General features: G+C 52.9%; 1 protein-coding gene across 1 annotated transcript in view; it reads right to left on the bottom strand.

Annotated features, from left to right (window-relative positions):
- Positions 1 to 13889: 13889 nt before the first annotated feature.
- The window catches only part of EFNB3 (ephrin B3), a gene marked incomplete at its 3' end in the record, with an annotated part of 54731 nt that continues 49307 nt past the window's right edge, over positions 13890 to 19313 (bottom strand). The window contains exons 3-5 of the mRNA XM_081345280.1: positions 18236 to 18328; positions 15511 to 15615; positions 13890 to 14296 (exon numbers count right to left, since the gene is read on the bottom strand). Coding sequence (XP_081201406.1) covers positions 13890 to 14296; positions 15511 to 15615; positions 18236 to 18328 — 605 coding nt within the window. The remainder of the gene's footprint in view (positions 14297 to 15510; positions 15616 to 18235; positions 18329 to 19313) is intronic.

Here is a 19313-nt window from a genome sequence, read left to right as displayed (position 1 = left end):
TAAACATTTGGAGTCCTTTTCACCTCCAGACAAGGTGGGTGAGTGGGTGGGGGGGCGCCCGGTTTTTCGCCCAGAATATCAAAAACGGCCCCATCTCGACGTGCCGCTGTGTACAAACGCAGACGGTGTTTACCCAGGAATTAATAGATCCAGGACGTGATTTGTGTGTGTGTGTGAGCGTGTGCGTGTGTTGATTTAGACACCCGGAGACACCCAAGAAAGTCTGCCTTCCCTTCCCTTGCCCTCCCCCCCCCCGCCCCACTTTTTCTTTCCAGGGTTTCTCAGTGGAAGGAGAAGGAAGACCTGCCTGCACAGTTCACACAAAAACACACACACACAACTTGGGTGGAAATTCCTTGAAAGCAGCCCGGGGAGGGGGAAGGGGGGGGAGGGAGGAAAGGGATCCTATTGAGGGTGATCCTATGCTTTTAAACCCGCTCCCCAATTCTCCCCCCCCTCAGCCTAGTAAAGAAAATGTGCTTTGTGTGTTGTGTTGTGTTGTGTTGTAGGCACGAGGTCACCTTTTCTCTCCCCTTCTCTGTAACCCCCCTCCCTTCTCCCCTCTCCTTCCCACCCACCCCTGGGAGAGTTCCCCCCCAAAAAACCCCCAACCCTCCCGCTTACCCAAATCAACCCTCTCCTCCCATGTGATGATATCCCCTTGCTGACCACCAGGGGTCAGCATCGTGTTGTGAGCCTTAGGACGCAGTGCAGGCCAAGGCACACCAGGGGGCGCTGTCCTCAGAGCTAGGCAGCTCCCCTCTTCAAATGATGGGGGGGTGCTTTGACAACTCATCCATTCTCTCTGACCTTTGACCCTGGCCACTCCTGCCCGGCGGGGGGGGGCTTTGTTTCCCTGTGGCCAAAGGTCCCTGGTCTTGCAGCTGCAGGGGCAGGGGGCAGCCGATTGGGGTGGGGTGGGGGGCAAGTGATGGATGGACCACCCCTCCCTCCACCCGTGTCAGCCCCAGGGCAGCTGCCGCCTGCTGCCCGCCCCCCATTTTTTCCCATCCACGGGGAGCCGGAGGGGGCCAAAGCTTGGGGTGGGGGGGGCAAGATGGGGGGGGCGGAACGGTCCATCTGCTGGAAACCCACCACAGGGATGCACTTGGGGGGGGCTGACCAGAGGCGTGACCTTTTGACCTTAGGGGAGGGGATCTGCTACCCTCCGAGTGTGGTGGGATTCCCATCCAGGGTGCGCAAGTACAAATATTTGTGTTTCTGAGTAGCTCCACACAAAGGCTAGTGGTTGGGAGTGGAAGCCATGTGACTTTTGCAATAGTGAGATTAGAGATTAGATAGATAGATAGATAGATAGATAGATAGATAGATAGATAGATAGATAGATAGAGAGAGAGAGAGAGAGAGAGAGAGAGAGAGAGACAGACAGACAGACAGACAGACAGACAGACAGACAGACAGATAGATAATGGATAGATGGATGGATGGATAGATATATATGGATGGATGGATAGGGATGGATGGATAGATAGATAGATAGGGATGGATGGATAGGGATGGATGGATAGATAGATAGATAGATAGATAGATAGATAGATAGATAGATAGATAGATGAATGATAGAGATAGATGGTGATGATAGAGAGAGAGAGAACTATATATGATAGATAGATGATAGATGATAGATAGATAATTTAATAATTTAATTTAATATTTGCATTTGTATACCGCCCTTTCCCTGAGGACTCAGGGCGGTTTACAGGGAATTAAAAATCAAAACATACAAAAGTTAAAACCAATTAAAAAGCATTAAATTCACCCTGTACATTAAAACCCCAGTTAAAATTTTCTCCTCAGCCTGGGCCCGAGAGCTCAAAGAGCCAGGTCTTCAGGCCCCGGCGGAATGATCGGAGGTCGGGAGCAGTCCTCAGCTCTACCGGCAGCTGGTTCCAGAGGGCAGGCGCTCCCACTGAGAAGGCCCTATCCCTGGGTGTCACCCGCCGGCAATCTCTCACCGGCGGAACCCTGAGCAGACCCTCCCTGTGGGAGCGCACTGGGCGAAGGGCGTTTGATGCCGGCAGCAGGTGTTCCCTCAAATAACCCGGACCCAGGCCATGTAGGGCTTTATAGGTGATAACCAGCACCTTGAATTTCACCCGGAGGGCAACCGGAAGCCAATGCAGCTCGCGGAGTAGAGGTGTTACATGGGAGTATCGGGAAACCCCCATCACAACTCGCGCGGCCGCATTCTGCACCAGTTGAAGCCTCCGAGTGGTCTTCAAGGGCAGCCCCATGTAGAGAGCGTTACAGTAGTCCAAACGGGAGGTCACAAGCGCATGAGTGACTGTGCGTAGGGCGTCTCGGTCCAGATAGGGACGCAACTGGCGCACCAGGCGAACCTGTGCAAAAGCCCCCCTGGTCACGGCTCCTATGTGATCTTCAAAATTGAGCCGTGAATCCAGGAGGACGCCCAAGTTGCGAGCCCTATCAACGGGGGGTAACACCTCACCCCCCATCGTTAGAGGTGGAATAACTTGGTTAACCCGAGACGCCGATATGCACAGCCACTCAGTCTTGGCGGGATTGAGACGAAGCCTGTTTCTCCCCATCCAGACCTGAACCGCCTCCAGGCACCGGGACATCACGGAGAGGGCATCACTGGGTTGGTTCGGGGTGGAAAGAAAAAGTTGGGTATCATCAGCGTACTGGTGATACCCCACCCCAAAACCACGAATGATCTCGCCCAGCGGCTTCATGTAGATGTTGAACAGGAGGGGCGAGAGAACCGACCCCTGAGGGACTCCACAAATGAGAGACCTCGGGGCGGATCTCTGCCCTCCTGTCAACACCGACTGCGAGCGGCCCTGGAGGTAGGAGGAGAACCACCGTAGGACGGTGCCTCCCACTCCCAACCCCCTGAGACGCCGCAGCAGGATACCATGGTCGATGGTATCGAAAGCCGCTGAGAGATCTAATAGGACCAGGACAGAGGAGCAACCCCTGTCCCTAGCCCTCCAGAGATCATTCACCAGCGCGACCAATGCCGTCTCCGTGCTGTGTCCGGGCCTGAAGCCCGATTGGTACGGGTCCAGATAATCAGTTTCCTCCAGGAACAGAGGGAGCTGATGCGCCACCACACTCTCAACAACCTTCGCCAGGAAGCGAAGGTTGGAGACTGGACGATAGTTGTTTAAAACAGCCGGGTCCAAAGCAGGCTTCTTGAGGAGGGGTCTCACCACCGCCTCCTTCAAGGCGGCAGGGAAGACACCCTCCTTCAAAGAAGCAGTTATTACTGCATGGAACCAGCCTCGTGTTCCCTCCCGAGCCGCATAAGCTAGCCAGGAGGGGCACGGGTCCAACAAACAGGTGGTGGAGCTCAGTCTCCCCATGATCCTGTCCACATCATCAGGGGAAACAGGGTCGAACTCAGTCCAGATAACGTGCTCAAGACCGCCTGATTCCTCCACATCAGACTCTGCCCAGTCAGAGTCCAAGCCGGTCCGGATCCGAGCGATTTTGTCCGTCAGATGATGACTAAACTCCTCGGCTCGTCCCTGCAAGGGATCCTCCCTCACCTCCTGGTTAAGGAGGGAGCGAGTCACCCTAAACAGGGCGGCCGGGCGATTATCTGCGGACGCGATAAGGGCGGCAAAGTAGTTAGACTTCGCCGTCCTTATCGCCGCAAGATAAGACCTTATGAAGGTTCTTAACTGCAATCGGTCGGATTCGGATCGGCTGGATCTCCAACCGCTCTCTAGACCTCGTCTCCGACGCTTCATCTCCCGGAGCTCCACAGAGAACCATGGAGCCCAACGGGATCTGCGCCGAGTCAGAGGTCGCATGGGTACAACACAGTCGAGTGCCCTGGTGGCAGCCGTTTCCCAGGCCTCCACCAGAGCATCGACTGGGCTGTGGGTAAGGGTGATAGGTATCGGCCCAAGCGCCCTCTGGAACCGGTCCGGGTCCATTAGGCGCCTGGGGCGGAACCACCTGGTCGGTTCCGCCGCCCAGCGGCGGGGGATGGCATGACGGAAAACCAGCCTCAGGAGGTGATGATCTGACCATGACAGAGGGGTGATGGACGGAGAACCCCCTCCCAGATCATCCAACCACTGTCCAGACAGGAACACCAGGTCGAGAGTATGATCCCCCTCGTGAGTAGGGCCCTCAATAACCTGGGTCAGGCCCATGGCTGTCATGGAAGCCATGAACTCCCGAGCTAACTCCGACGACCCCCCCAGTGATGGCAGGTTGAAGTCACCCAGGACTATAAGCCTGGGGAACTCCACCGCCAACCCTGAGAGGGTGTCGAGCAGCTCAGGCAGGGCTGTTGCCACACAGCTGGGCGCCAGGTATGTGAGCAACAAGCCCAACTGAACCCGAGGACCACATCTCAAGAGGAGGGATTCACTCCCGGCCATCTGGACAATGGTGGCCTCCCGGGGACACAAAGTCTCCCGAATAACCACTGCCACCCCACCACCCCTGCCCTGAGCCCGTGGCTGGTGCAGCACCCGGAAACCTGGCGGGCATAACTCGGTGAGAGGCACCCCTCCCTCCGAACCCAACCAAGTTTCCGTGATGCACGCTAGATCCGCACATTCCTCCTCGATCAGATCACGGATGAGGGGAGCTTTGTTAACTACGGATCTAGCGTTAAAATAGACCAACCTGAGCTCAGGGGCCTGATCACCCTCATCCCCGGGTAGGAGGGTGCTAACCGGAGGGACAGACACATAAATATAAATGAGAGATAATGATAGATAGGTAATAGATAGATAGTGATAGAGATAGATGATAGATAGATAAAGATAGATAAATGATAATGATAGATGATAGATAGATAGATAGATAGATAGATAGATAGATAGATAGATAGATAGACAGATGATAGATAGATAGATAGATAGATAGATAGATAGATAGATAGATAGATAGACAGATGATAGATAGATAGATAGATAGATAGATAGATAGATAGATGATAGATAGATAGATAGATAGATAGATAGATAGATAGATAGATAGATAGATAGATAGATATAGAGACAAATAGATGATAGATGGTAGATAGATGACAGACAGACAGACAGACAGACAGACAGACAGACAGACAGACAGACAGACAGATAGATAGATAGATAGATAGATAGATAGATAGATAGATAGATAGATAGATAGATAGATAGATAGATAGATAGATATAGCATGGTTGGCTGGGGAATTCTGGGAGTTGAAGGCCATGCCTCTTTAAATAACCAAGAGTGACAAAAACTGACCCAGAAAGAGAACCTTTGCAGACCGGGGAATACCCGGGCTCAAATTTTCCTAAGTTTGGGGAGGGGCATTTTGCACACGCTCAGAAACCCCATGTTCTTTAGAATATTTTCATCAAAGGCAGGGCCTGCTACCTCACTAGGTAGAGCTGGAGATGCAGGACGAGGTCATGGGGAGAGCTCCGGCTTAGGTGGTCACTTCTAGTGGTTCTGCTCCACCCAGGACCACAGGCAGCCTCCATATCATTCTGGCTGGGGAATTCTGGGAGTTGAAGTCCATAGCTCTTCCGGTTGCCCAGCCTTCGGCCAATACTGGCTGAGGAATTCTGGGAGTTGCTCTTCTCTGTACTCTTTCTAGAGTCTCAACGTCTTTTTTTACATCGTGGTGACCAAAACTGGATGCAGGATTCCAAGTGTGGCCTTCCCAAGGCCTTGTAAAGTGGTATTAATACTACACGTGATCTTGATTCTACCCCTCTGTTAATGTTGAAGTCCACAAGTTCCAAAAGCTGCCAAGTTTGGAGACCCCTGTGTTGACAAGGGCAAAACAGGAAGGCCTAGTGTTTCGCAGACCCCTGCACTAAATTAGGGCTTCGGCCAATACTGGCTGGGGAATTCTGGGAGCTGAAGTCCACCTGCCAGCTTGAAAAGCAACGGAAAAAGTGGGCAGGCCGTGCACTTGGCTGACCCTGGCACTAAATTAGGATATGGCCCTGGTAGAGGCAACTAACCCGGATGAGCCAAGGGTGGTTAGGCAGGGCGGTGATGGTGGAGACAGGACGGCGACAAAGCCACGGATGTCCCACGAGGTCTGTGTGGGAGGAGAATGACGAATGCTCTCTCTGCCCTCTTGTCCACTGCCTTCCATGTGGTGGACAAAGGACAGACTGGGCTGCCGCCCACGCCACAAAGATGCCACGTGGCAGCCACAAAGGCCACGTCAGGCGTTTTGACCTGTACCCCTCTGGGGCCAAACGCAGCTAGCCGGACAAAGGACCACCAGCGTCCATCCAGTAGTGAAGTTAGCACCTTCTAGAGCAGGGGTCCCACACTCACAACCTCACGGGACGTGTCACGACGCATCGCAACTTTTTCCCAAATTGCCGGAGTTGTGACATGATAGCAGCTTTCCAATAGTCAAGGGGCTGCCCCAAAGAAGAGTGTGTGTGGGGGGGGCACCTCTTCTCCAAAGCCCCCGAAGGCAGGACACAAGAAGCGACGGATGGAAGATAATCAAGGATAGAAGCAACTTCGAACTAAGGAGTTCCCCAGGACAATTAGCCAGGGGAACTGCTTGCCACCAGGAAGCGTGGGTGACCCATCACTCCATCGGAAGAGATTGGGCCACCATTGGTCTGAAATGGTATCAGGTCTCCTGCCTGAGCAGGGGGTTGGACTAGAAGACCTCCGGGGTCCCTTCCCACTCCGTTAATTTATTAATTATCAGTGGGCCAGCTCGCCTCCAGAAGTTGCGGGCGCTCCATCCCCGGAGGTTTTTAAGAAGAGGCTGGACCAGCCACTTGTCTGAAATGGTCTCTAGAGGTTTCCTGCCTGAGCAGGGGGCTGGACTAGAAGACCTCCAGGGTCCCTTCCAATTCTGTCCTTCTTATCCCTTCTCTCAGATCTCTCTGCAACTTAAGCAGGCAGGAGGAGAAGAAGGCGGGGAAGGCAGCTTCAAAGTCACCGTCACCCTGCCTTCTCCCCCGCCCCCGTTCCTGATCTAATCCAGTAGATCCTGCAAAGGCCGGTGACCCCCCCCCCCCAAAAAGCTGTTGCCTCATTAGCCAGAGCTTGTTCCAAGTTGGAGACAGGAGGAGAATGTGTGACCTAATTGGGGAGTGACCCCAGGTGACCCCTGGCTCCCATCCAAACGGCCAAGCTGGCTGAGCTAATGGGCTCCCCTAACCCTCCCTTGCAGTCCCATGGTAGACTGTGGGGGGGGGGGTTTAGGAGCTCCCCCCAAAACCTTGCTAGGAGCTGATGATTTGGGCCCAGGGGCGATTCCCACCTTTGATGCGCGACTCTTGGGTCATGCATTCCTGTCTTTGGGAATTGCTCTTTTTGTGGGTTGTTTGAGTGTGTGTGTGTTTGTGTGTGTGTGTGTGTGTGTGTGTGTGTGTGTAAGAGAGTGAGTTTTTTTCTTTCTTTTTTTCCCGTCTGCCCCTCCTCAATTATGCAGAGTTAAACCCTAATCATCCAACTTTCACGCCGCCCCCCCCCCATTCAAGAAGGCCTTGGAATCCACGCTCGCTAAGCCCATATTTGGAAGGCAACAGCCGCCAAACTCGGAGGAGAAGAAGGCAGGGAAGGCAGCTTCAAAGTCACCGTGAAGGAGGGACTGTGCTGGGGACCACCACGGAGCCAAACCGAAACTATTGATAAGGGGAGAATATTTGTAGCTCAGTTTGAACTGGTGTGTGTGTTTGTGTGTGTGTGTGTCCTTGGTGGTCCCTGAGCTGGGCTGTTCTTTTGCAGACATTTCGTGACCCAACCAGGGAACATCATCAGTGCTTGAAGGTTGTAAGGCAGGAAGGGGAGGAGGAGAAGGAGGAGGAGGAGGAGGAGGAGGAGGAGGAGGAGGAGGAGGAGGAGGAGGAGGAGGAGGAGGAGGAGGAGGAGGAGGAAAACTGATGGATCCTTGGTGCTCTCCGAGCTTGGCTGTTTTCTTGCAGACGTTTCATGACCCAACTAGGTAACATCATCAATGCTAGAAGGAGGAGGGACTTGCGGAAAGGAAGAAGAAGAAGAAGAAGAAGAAGAAGAAGAAGAAGAAGAAGAAGAAGAAGAAGAAGAAGAAGAAGAAGAAGAAGAAGAAGAAGAAGAAGAAGAAGAAGAAGAAGAAGAAGAAGAAGAAGAAGAAGAAGAAGAAGAACTGTGGGGTGCCTGATGCTCTCTGAGCTTGGCTGTTGTTCTTGCAGACGTTTCATAACCCAACTAGGTAACATCTTCAATGCTAAAAGGGGGAGGGATTTGTGGAAAGGAGGAGGGGGAGGAGGAGGAGGAAGAGAAGGAGGAGAATGACGACGACAACCAGTTGTCTTCTGGGTGAGATTCAAGGTGCTGGTGATGACCTATAAAGCCCTAAATGGCATGGGCCCGGATTTACAGGAGTACCTTTTGCCGGCGTTAAACTTCCCATCGTCCCGTGCGCTCCCACAGAGAAGGCCTCCTCAGGGTGCCCTCGGCCAGGGAATGTCGACTGGTGGCCCCCAGGGGGAGAGCATTCTCTGTGGGCGCACCTGCCCTATGGAACCAACTCCCTGTTGAGCTCCGGATGGTTCCCGACCTTCGCTCTTTCCGCCGTGACCTGAAGACTTGGCTATTTGAACTTGCCGGCCTGGACTGAGGGACTGGGGTTTTAGATTTTAAATTTTAAATTTTAGAACGTGTTTTATTGTTTAGGGCTACTTGGTTTAATTTCATTTTCATTTTTGTATATTATGTTGTTGTACTGTATATAGTGTTTTAATTGCCCTGTACACCGCCCCGAGTCCTTCGGGAGAGGGGCGGTATATAAATCCAAATAACAAATAAATAAATAAATAAACCACAACGATTGCTGGGACCTTGGTGCTCTCTCAGCTGGATTGCTCTCTTGCAGACGTTTCGTGACCCAGCTAGGTAACATCATCAACGCTAAAAGGGGAAAAGAGTTGTGGAAAGGAGGAGGAGGAGGAGGAGGAGGAGGAGGAGGAGGAGGAGGAGGAGGAAGAAGAAGAAGAAGAAGAAGAAGAAGAAGAAGAAGAAGAAGAAGAAGAAAAGAGAAGAAGGAGGAGGAGCAGGAGCAGGAGAAGAAGAAGAAGAAGAAGAAGAAGAAGAAGAAGAAGAAGAAGAAGAAGAAGAAGGAGGAGGAGGAGGAGGAGGAGGAGGAGGAGGAGGAGGAGGAGGAGGAGGAGGAAGAAGAAGAAGAAGAAGAAGAAGAAGAAGAAGAAGAAGAAGAAGAAGAAGAAGAAGAAGAAGAAGAAAAGAGAAGAAGGAGGAGGAGCAGGAGAAGAAGAAGAAGAAGAAGAAGAAGAAGAAGAAGAAGAAGAAGAAGAAGAAGAAGAAGGAGGAGGAGGAGGAGGAGGAGGAGGAGGAGGAGGAGGAGGAGGAGGAGGAGGAGGAGGAGGAGAAGAAGAAGAAGAAGAAGAAGAAGAAGAAGAAGAAGAAGAAGAAGAACAACAACAACAACAACAACAACAACAACAACTGTGGGGTCCTTGCTGCTCTCCGCGCTTGGCTGATTTCTCGCAGACGTTTCATGACCCATCTAGGTAATATCATCAGGACCAGAAAGGAGTGAGGTTTAACTCTCTTGTTATATTCCAGCAGCTTGCCTGTCAGTGGGGGTGGGGGGTGGTCTTGGTGTGTTCCTTGGTTGGGCTGTTTACCGTTTTCTTGACCGGGGTTTGGTTCGCTTTTTTGACGGCTGGTCTAGGGTTAACCTTGCTGTTGTTAACTCCTTTCTAGCGCTGATGACATTATCTAGGTTGCTCGCGAAACATCGGCAAGAAAACAACCCCGCTCGGAGACCACTAAGCTCCCCTCAAACCAGACTAGGGTTCGGGATGGCCTGCTCTACCCAGCTCACCGAGACCATCCCCAAAATACATTTTGGCCAGACCTAGGGCCAAGGTGCCAGGTCTGTACCCCACCTGGCATGGACTCTAATGAAACAGAAACCCGCCTGCTGCAAAAAAAAGAAAGAAAAAAAAGCAAAGTATTCATCTCTGGTGTAAACTGATTTCCAAAAACGGTGTAGCAGAACACCCGATTGGCCAACAAATTCCAGAAGAGACGGTGGGCAAATTGGCCGCTTTTTCCATTGGGGGAAAAACAAATGCCTTTCCTCTCTCCCCCCCCCAGCTCGGAGAGGATGGACGTCAAGGGAAGAGACCATTTGGCGGGCCAATGGAGGATGCCAAGAGGAGCTGCACCCGTTGGGCTTTTGAGGAGGGAGAAGCCGCCTGCTGGGAATCCCAGAAGGGGCATCTTCTGCAGGGCACCCCCTGGTGGGGATGGGCAGAAGCGCTCCTTCCCGGCAGCATCCTGTTCCACACACCCGTACGTTCGAGGGCGTCGCGTTCCCGATGCGCCTCTTTGCAGCGCGCCATTCTTTCTGAAACTGGACCCCCGCCAATACGGCGGCTGGCGTTCCGCTTTCCCAGTCCCCACCCCTCACCCCCACCCATCTCGTGGCCAGTTCTAAAACCCCCTCCTTCACTGGGAAGATATAGGATCAGCATTTCACTCTTCCGCGGTGGATGGTGCTGCGCACGGCTCCTGTTCCCGAAATAACCTCCTAGGTCTTTGTCTCTTTCCAACACTGACAAGGTGTCTGGATGTGGGAAAAGACCGGCCCTGAATAGTTGGGTTGGTGGGGCGGGAGGGGAGGGGAGAGCAGGGAGGGAGGGGGATGGAGGGCAGGAGGAGGTCCTGCCACACAACTGGGGATACGCCTGCCTCTAGCCGTGAGAACAGATTGAAGTGCCAGGAGACGACAACGTTTCTGCAAAGCTGGTGTTGATGGTCTGGCTCGTTCCCTTATCTCCCCTTCCCCCCAATTCTCACCCCACAGGCTCCCCCCGTGCTGCTGTTTACTTAATGCAAGCCCAGGCATGGTGGAGGGGGCCCGGGAGCTCTCCATTAGATCCCTGATACAAAGGACAGACGTTGCCCTGGGGGAGTCAGCAGCGCTGTGCACCCTGTCAGAATTCATCACGGGGCAAAGCTGCCGTGGCTGGTCGAAATGCTCAAGAAGGGGCAAAAGAAGCTCTGGAGGGCGAGGGGGGTGGTGGTGGGCCTGGCTGTTGGGGGTGGGTGGGTGGGCAAACCTGGAACGATCAAGGCGAGGCTGTGGCTGCCCCAACTGCCCGCTTGCTTGCACTTGGGGATCGACTGACTTTGAGGCCGGGAGTCGAAAGGGCAGACAAACAACGTCAACCACATGCCCGAGCATCAAGGAAACCTTTGTTGTGAAGAATGCATATTTTTTTTCTCTCCAGGATAGGCTCCAGTGATTTTCCTGCCCCCTCTACCCGTTACCCCCCCTTTGCTCTTGTTTCAACTTCCAGCCTTGAACACGTGCAGAAGGCTTTCTGCTGGCCTTCAGACTCTCGCGCCACCCCCCCTCTCCCAGAAAAGTGGACCCCTCAAAAGAAGACGCTGCCTCTAGGTGCTGAGGTGCACCCGTACCCACCTTTGCACCCCTTCCCCAAATGCACGTGTCCCTGAACAACCCACCCAAGCCAAACTTCAGCCGTGCAATTTGTGTTTTGTTTCTGTTTGTTTCCCCCCCCCCCCCAGAAAACCCAAATTCTGGAGGATCTCCATCTTCGCTGTCCGGTGGAGACAAAATTATCCCAGCTGTACGGTTCTGCGTCGAGAGAAGACCACCGGCTCCGCGCAGGGCAGGTCCCAAGAGAAGAACCGGTGTGCGGTTTATTTCATTTTATTTCTTTAATGAGAGGAGGTCGGAGGAAATAACCAGACGACTCTGAGACCAGTTGCACAAGAACGTCTATATAATCAACAATGTCCAACAGTAAAATGCCACCAAGAAAAAAAAAAACTAAAGAAAACTTTTCAGATAAAAAAGAAGTCGGAAACAAAATAGCCAAAAAAAAAAAATCAAAATCAAAAAGTCTGTTAAAGCTGAAAAAAACCACGGTTTCCCCTGAAAAAAAAGCAGGAAAGTTGAGCCACGTACGTTTCCCAGTCTAACACAAGAAGTCCCGCCTCTTTCGGCGTGCCACTAAACATCACACACAATATGTTGCCACTTCGTCAAAACGCCATCAAAAGTTGGGGAAATCTCTTCCTGAACGCCGACGGGGTGGGGGGGCACCAGAAGAGAGAGAGAGACATTAAAAATTTGGAGGAATTCATCTCCCCTTCCCATCCTACTTCCCACGCGAATGGGGGGTTTGTCCTCTCCTTCAAGCAGCGAAAACCATCAAAGGCTTCCAAAATGGCGGCCGAAGGAGAAACAAACCAGGATCCTTTCCCCAGCAACAAGATTCCAACCGGTGGATTGCTCTGTTGTCAGCAAATGGGGTTTCCCCCATCCAAAGGTGGGAAGAGACAGGGGATCTCCACCCATCCTGATTCACACAACGCCGACGGGGTGGGGGGCACCAGAAGAGAGAGAGAGAGACATTAAAAATTTGGAGGAATTCATCTCCCCTTCCCATCCTACTTCCCACGCGAATGGGGGGTTTGTCCTCTCCTTCAAGCAGCGAAAACCATCAAAGGCTTCCCAAATGGCGGCCGAAAGAGAAACAAACCAGGATCCTTTCCCCAGCAACAAGATTCCAACCGGTGGATTGCTCTGTTGTCAGCAAATGGGGTTTCCCCCATCCAAAGGTGGGAAGAGACAGGGGATCTCCACCCATCCTGATTCACACAACGCCGACGGGGTGGGGGGCACCAGAAGAGAGAGAGAGAGACATTAAAAATTTGGAGGAATTCATCTCCCCTTCCCATCCTACTTCCCACGCGAATGGGGGGTTTGTCCTCTCCTTCAAGCAGCGAAAACCATCAAAGGCTTCCCAAATGGCGGCCGAAAGAGAAACAAACCAGGATCCTTTCCCCAGCAACAAGATTCCAACCGGTGGATTGCTCTGTTGTCAGCAAATGGGGTTTCCCCCATCCACAGGTGGGGAGAGACAGGGGATCTCCACCCATCCTGATTCACACGTGCCTCCCCCCCCATGTACGTATTTGTCTGTATCAACGGGGTGGGGGGGGTGGGGGGGGCAGGAGGAACTGGCAATTTGGGATGAGAATTGCAACCGGGGAATGGAGGAGTGCCTTTGTCTGCAAGACCGCGACCTGGAGGAACCCCCTGAGGGAAAGTAAGGCGAGGTCTTGCAGAGGCAACGTCGCAAAAATACCTAAAGGGTGCGAACTTTCAAAGTTGAAAAAAAAAACAAAGCAAAAAAAAAACAACAACCCAACAACAACAACAAAAAAAACGAAAACAACGCATTTGAAATGCAGCTCTGGGGGTTAGGGTCACAGGATGGTGGTGGGAATAAGGCAGACCTGCAATGTTCCTGGTTTTGATTTGTGGCACTAACAACAAATGCAACCTTTTAGAGCGCTGGGGGGGGGCCCTTACTATTAACCCCTCCCTCCCCACGTGTCTAACCTTATCAGCACGGCCCATGGACAACCTGTCAAAGGGAGACGAGAGAGGGAGAGAGAGAGAAAGAGAGACGGACAAGGCAATCAGATTGAATTATTGCAAAGGAACGAAGGGGCCCGCCCCGTCTCCCACTCCCCAAATCTGTTTTGGCAGCTGGGCAGGCACACCCGGTGGGAGCCGAGCTTCACACTTGGGTCGGACCTCGCCGTGGAATCGACGACGGGGGAAGGGCGGGTCACTATCAAATTCGCGCGTGCGTGATGAGACAGGAGTTGCATCTCTTGTTCGGGATCCCTTGTGGCAGCAGCCATATCAGTTCCAGGGTTGTCCCCCCCAAAAAAGAACTGGAGGCGAACCAGGCACCTGTGCGTCGAACCCTTCTGTGTGCAGCGTCCGAAGTGAACGAGAACGGGCAGGAAGGGTAAATGTCCCGTGGCGCCCCCTCCAATCCGAGTGTCCTTGCCTGCCCACCGTGGCGCTCCAAGGCCATCCACGGGAGGGGTCAGCTCAGCCGCCCCATCGCCTCATACTTTGTAGTAGATGTTGGCCGGGCTCTGCGGCGGCATCTCCTGCACAATGTAGACAGGGTGACCGTAATCGCCGCTCACCTTCTCATAATGCGGGCAGAAGGCACTGTCTGAAGTCCTGAGCGGGATGATGACGTCGCTCGGCTCCGAGCCGTTGTTGTTGGCGCTACCTCCGCAACCGGCTCGCTTGGGACTGGTCAGGGTGCTGAGAGACAACGGCGGGTGGTGCGACTCACTGTGCTTGGCCCGGTGGTGGCGGTAACACAGGGCCCCCGTCACGGCCGCGGCCACCAGCAACACGAAGGCTGCTCCTCCGGCTGCACCGGCAATGATGGGGACGTTGGACTGTGGCAAGGGACCGTTCTCACCGCCCACCTTCCCGGTGGTGTTTCCAGACGGAGGTCCTGTGGGCAGAGGGAAAAAGGAGCGTTCAGTCGTGCTCCTACGGGACCAACCTCTTTGACCGCCGCGAGCTGGAGGACACGGAAACACTTCCTCACAATTTGTACAAGCGGTTGAAAAACGGTTCGGCTCATCAGCGCATCCCAAAGGAGCCACTGCCTGCTCACCACAACGTTCACGTCTGTCGGCTCGGATTAATTGAGCTAATTGCCTGGCGGAAATCTGCCTGGGACAGCCTCGTGGGGAGCGTTCAGATTTCAAGACCCATCACTCCCTGCTCTGACCCATCCCTGGCAAAAGGGGAGGGTGGAGGCAAACAGGAACCGGCGGGGGCCCCCAATCCTTCCCTGTTTGGGACCCCCAAAGTATCAGTCTCAACCCAGACTGAGGTAGGAAACCGGGAAACACTGTTTCTGCCCTAGCGATGTTTCCAATCTCAGCTGACACAACAGTCAACCTTGGGGCTCAGAGCCTCGAGAGGAATACAAGTGCCCTCGACTTACGAACTCCATTGCTAACAAAAATTCCAGGCTTCCTTACGGTCATCAGTTGAGGACTGTCCAGGGAGTCCTCAATGTATGACTGCAACCGACCCCCAAATTTCTCTGGCGAAGCAAACGAGTTTTGCCCCGATTTTAGGACTTTTTTGGCCACTGTTCTTGAGCGAATCGCCACAGTCGTTCAATGAATCGTGTGGCTGTTAAGCGAAACTGGCTTCCCCCGTTCACTTTACCTGTCAGAAGCCAGCTGGGAAGGTCGCAAAGGGCAATCACGTGACACACACACACACACACACACCCTGAGACAGGGTCATCAATACAGGCCGGTTGCCAACGTGCCTGAATGTTGATCACGTGCCCGCGGGGATGCTGCAACGGTCGTACGTGTGGGGACCAGCTGCGAGTCCCCTTTTTTTCAGTGCTGCCGTAGCTTCAAACGGTCGCTATGCAAAAAGTTGTTTGCCAAGGACTACCTGGATTTGCGTGCGCAACGGGAGGGAGAGAGACAGGAAAGGAGGAAGGACACACAGCGTGTCTAGAAAACATTCCGTGGGAATATTCAGGCGCCGCATTACGACGGAAACCTCCTTGCCAGACGGCGGATGACGAACCCTGCTGGCTTAAGGTGACGGCAGTCGCAACGACCCATTTGAAGAGGCTCCCTTGTTAGGGGACAGAGAGAGGTCCCCAGGGGTGGGATGAGAGAAGGGCCCTACCTGGCACCATTTCCTTGTTCGGTTCGGCGGCACCCGGCATCCCTCGGTCCTTCTCAGCAGGCGTGGCGGGCATGGAATTCTGGGATTTGGAGCCTGTGTTGCGATCTGGCGGGCAAAGGGAAACGTGGGGCAGAGGAAAAAGGGACAATCCGAGCAGGAAGAGGGCTTCACACCCCGAAGCAGCGACCCCAGTTCCCCTCCTTGGTACCCAACAGGTGAGCGTACCAAAAAACAAAAAACAAAAATTGAAGATGGCAAAGCACGTCTACGCAATCAAAGCGCTGCCCGTTCTACGAGCAGGCCGAAGGATGTGGCTTTGATGACACAATTACAGTCACCCTTTTAACACAACACACAATCACCCCCACCCACCCCCACCCACGGCTGCCATTCCCACAAGGACCTTGACTCAATTTATCCTATTTTGTGTGCGTGTGTACATCCAGGCAGTCCTCAACTAACACCCACAACAGAGTCCCAAATTTCTGTTGCTAAGTGACACTGTTGTTAAATTAATTTTGCCCCGTGGGACGACTTTTCTGGCCACGGTTCTTCAGAAAATCACCCAAATTGTTAAGTTAGCAACACGGTCGTTAAGCGAATCCAGCTTCCTCGTTGACTTTGCTTGTCAGAAGGTTGCAAAAAGGGAATCAAGTAACACATACTGCACACACACACACACACACACACACACACGGGACACTGCAACCGTCCTAAATAGGAGTCGGTTGCCCCTGAATTTTGATCACCTGGGGATAGTACGATGTTTGTGAGTGTGAAAAATGGTACTGAGTCATTTTTTCCGGTGCGGCTGTAACTTCGGACAGCTAATAAATAAACTGTTGTAAGTTGAGGACCACCTGTGCTGTACTAGGATCCATAAACTGATAAAAGAAGTTGCGTTTACGTACCCCACTTAACCACTAGGCAAGGTTAATTCCTTACTCTTTAAGCTGATCGCGTCGCGTAAAAGATGCGGCTGCCTTAACAAGCCTAACTGAGCATCCTGTACAAACACCCAGGTAGTCCTCGACTTAGGACTGTAATTAAGCCTGGAATGAGGATCATAAATCCTAGTGGTTGTTAAGCAGCTCACCAAATGACGATTTCATGACATTGTGGTCATTAAACGAACACTGCGGTCATTAAGCAATTGTTTTTCATCAAGGGGTGTTTTCTGCTGGAAATTGCAAATAAATGCTGGAAACTGGCAAAAAAAAAAAGCCAGAAACCCCACAGTCATGTGACCACAGGACACTGAACAGGGCCTTAAATGTGAGCCGGTTGCCAAGGGGAATTCTGGGAGTTGAAGTCTATCCATCTTCAAGATGCCAAGCGTGAGATACAGGCCGTCCTCAACTTACAACAGAACATTGAGTGACCGTTTGAAGTTACATCACTGAAAAAAGTGACTTATGACCGTTTTTTCACAGGTACGACCATCGCAGCCTCCCCAGGGTCATGGGATCAAATTTCAGATGCCCGGCAACCGATTCACATGTATGACGGTTGCAGCGTCCTGGGTGGTCATGTTTTGTGACCTTCTAACAAGCAATGTCCACGGGGGAAGCCAGATTCTGTGAACAACCGTGTTTAGTAACTGAACAATTGCAATGATCCGCTTAAAAATGGAAGGGACAGCTTGGGGAATGTGTGCACGCATGATGCAAAGAGGGGCAGCGCAAGTACGTGCGTGACACTGGCCTAGCACCAGCATGATGCTCAGGACGGGCCTAGTGTCCACATGATGCTCGGGGAGGTCCTAGCGTCCACGCGACGCTCGGGGCGGACCTAGCGTACACATGACACTCGGGGAGGGCCTAGTGTCGTGACGCTTGGAGCAGATGTAGCGTTTGCGTGATGCTCAGGACGCGCCTAGTGTCCACGCAACACTCAGGGCGGCCTAGTGTCCACGCGATGCTCGGGGAGGTCCTAGCGTCCATGCGACGCTCGGGGCGGACCTAGTGTACACATGACGCTCGGGGAGGGCTTAGTGTCGTGACGCTTGGAGCAGACGTAGCGTTTGCGTGATGCTCGGGACGCGCCTAGTGTCCACGCAACACTCAGGGCGGCCTAGTGTCCACGCGACGCTCGGGGCGGACCTAGTGTACACATGACGCTCGGGGAGGGCCTAGTGTTGTGACGCTTGGAGCAGATGTAGCGTTTGCGTGATGCTCGGGACGTGCCTAGTGTCCACGCAACACTCAGGGCGGCCTAGTGTCCACGCGATGCTCGGAGCGGACGTAATGCCTGTGCGACACTCGGGGTGGGCCTAGTGTCCACGCGACACTCAGGGTGGGCCTAGTGTCCACTCAATGCTCAGGACAGGCCTAGAATCCATGCAACGCTCAGGGCAGGCCTCGTGTCCATGCGACGCTCGGGACAGGCCTAGAGTCCACGTGATGCTCGGGGCGGGTCTAGCATCCGTGCGACGCTCAGGGCAGCACTAGTGCGAGTGGGGGGGAGTGCTTGCACTGGCCAGCCATTCACGCGGCCCGGTGGCCAAAAGGCCACAGCCCGGTAGTGGGCTGTGGCCCACAGATTGGGGACCCCTGCTGTACACGGCTCTATCTTTCTTCTGGTCAAAAGAACTGGGTCTTCTCCAAGACGCCCCACCATCCCAGTTCATCTCCCCCCAAGTGGGGCCAGGATTTCCAAGCCCCACAGGTCACTCACCCACCCACCCTGCCACCAGTGGTAGCGTCCACCCCGGTGGATCACTTACGCTGTCCGACTTTGAGCATCACCTTCATCCCTTTGGACAAACAGGCTCCGCCTTTCAAGTTTTCAAGACCTTCCTTGGTACCGTCTGAAGTGGCTGCGGGAGACACAAAGGAGTTAGAGGTTGACCGCCCGTGGTGGGCTAGGCTACTGCAGCAGGCTGTTCGTGGGGCCCACCCTGGAGCACCGTCTCTAGGAACTTCATCCGCTTCGAAAATACAGGCAAGTCCTCGAATTCTACGACCAAATGTCCAGTTGCAAGTCTTGGCTTGCGTGCACAGGCGGTCCTCGACTTACAACATTTCATTTAGTGACCCTCCAAAGTTACAACGGCACTGGAGAAGAGGGACTTACGACCGTTTTTCACCCTTACGACTGTTGCAGCCTCGGATGCTTGACAATTGCATTACTGTTGCATTACTTTCGGATGCTTGACAATTGACTCGCACTTGTGATGGTCACAGTGTCCTGGGGTCACGTGATCATCTTTTGTGACTTTCTGACACGCAAAGTCCACGGGGAAGCCCGATTGACTGAACAGCAGCGTTGCTAATTTAAGAAAAATCATAAAATGGGGCAAAATTGACTTAACAAATTTCCCCCTTAGCAACATAAATTGTGGTCGTACGTTGAGGACAATCTGTATTCGAATGAGGCATTTTAATGTGTTTTTTAAAAAAAATTGTTTTAACGCTTCTTCTTGGGTTGTTGTTTTTTCAAAATTGTTTTTAAAAAATGTTTTTAATATTTTTAATGGGAATATACGTTTCGAATTACGAGTTGCCCGGAGGTGCCGTTTACTAAGATGGACAGCTACGGAAATGAATTTCAGGTACTCCTTGACTTAACTGAGCCCCAGACTGATGTTGCTACGTGACACAGTTTTTAAGGTGAATTTTGTCCCATTTTACGACCTTCCTTCATACAGCTGTTAAGTGAATCACTGCAGGGCTTAAATTAGAAACACCGTTGTTAAGTGAATTTGATTCCCTCCGTGACTTTGCTTGTCAGAAGGTCGCAAAAAGGGGAATCGCGTGACCCCGGGACGCTGCGACCGTCATAAAGGCGAGTCGGTTGTAAGT

This window comes from Vipera berus, assembly GCF_964194415.1.
Source record: "Vipera berus genome assembly, chromosome: Z".
NCBI lineage: Eukaryota > Metazoa > Chordata > Lepidosauria > Squamata > Viperidae > Vipera > Vipera berus.
Note: the sequence above shows the minus strand (reverse complement) of the source record. Positions and strands in the feature narration are given on the sequence as shown.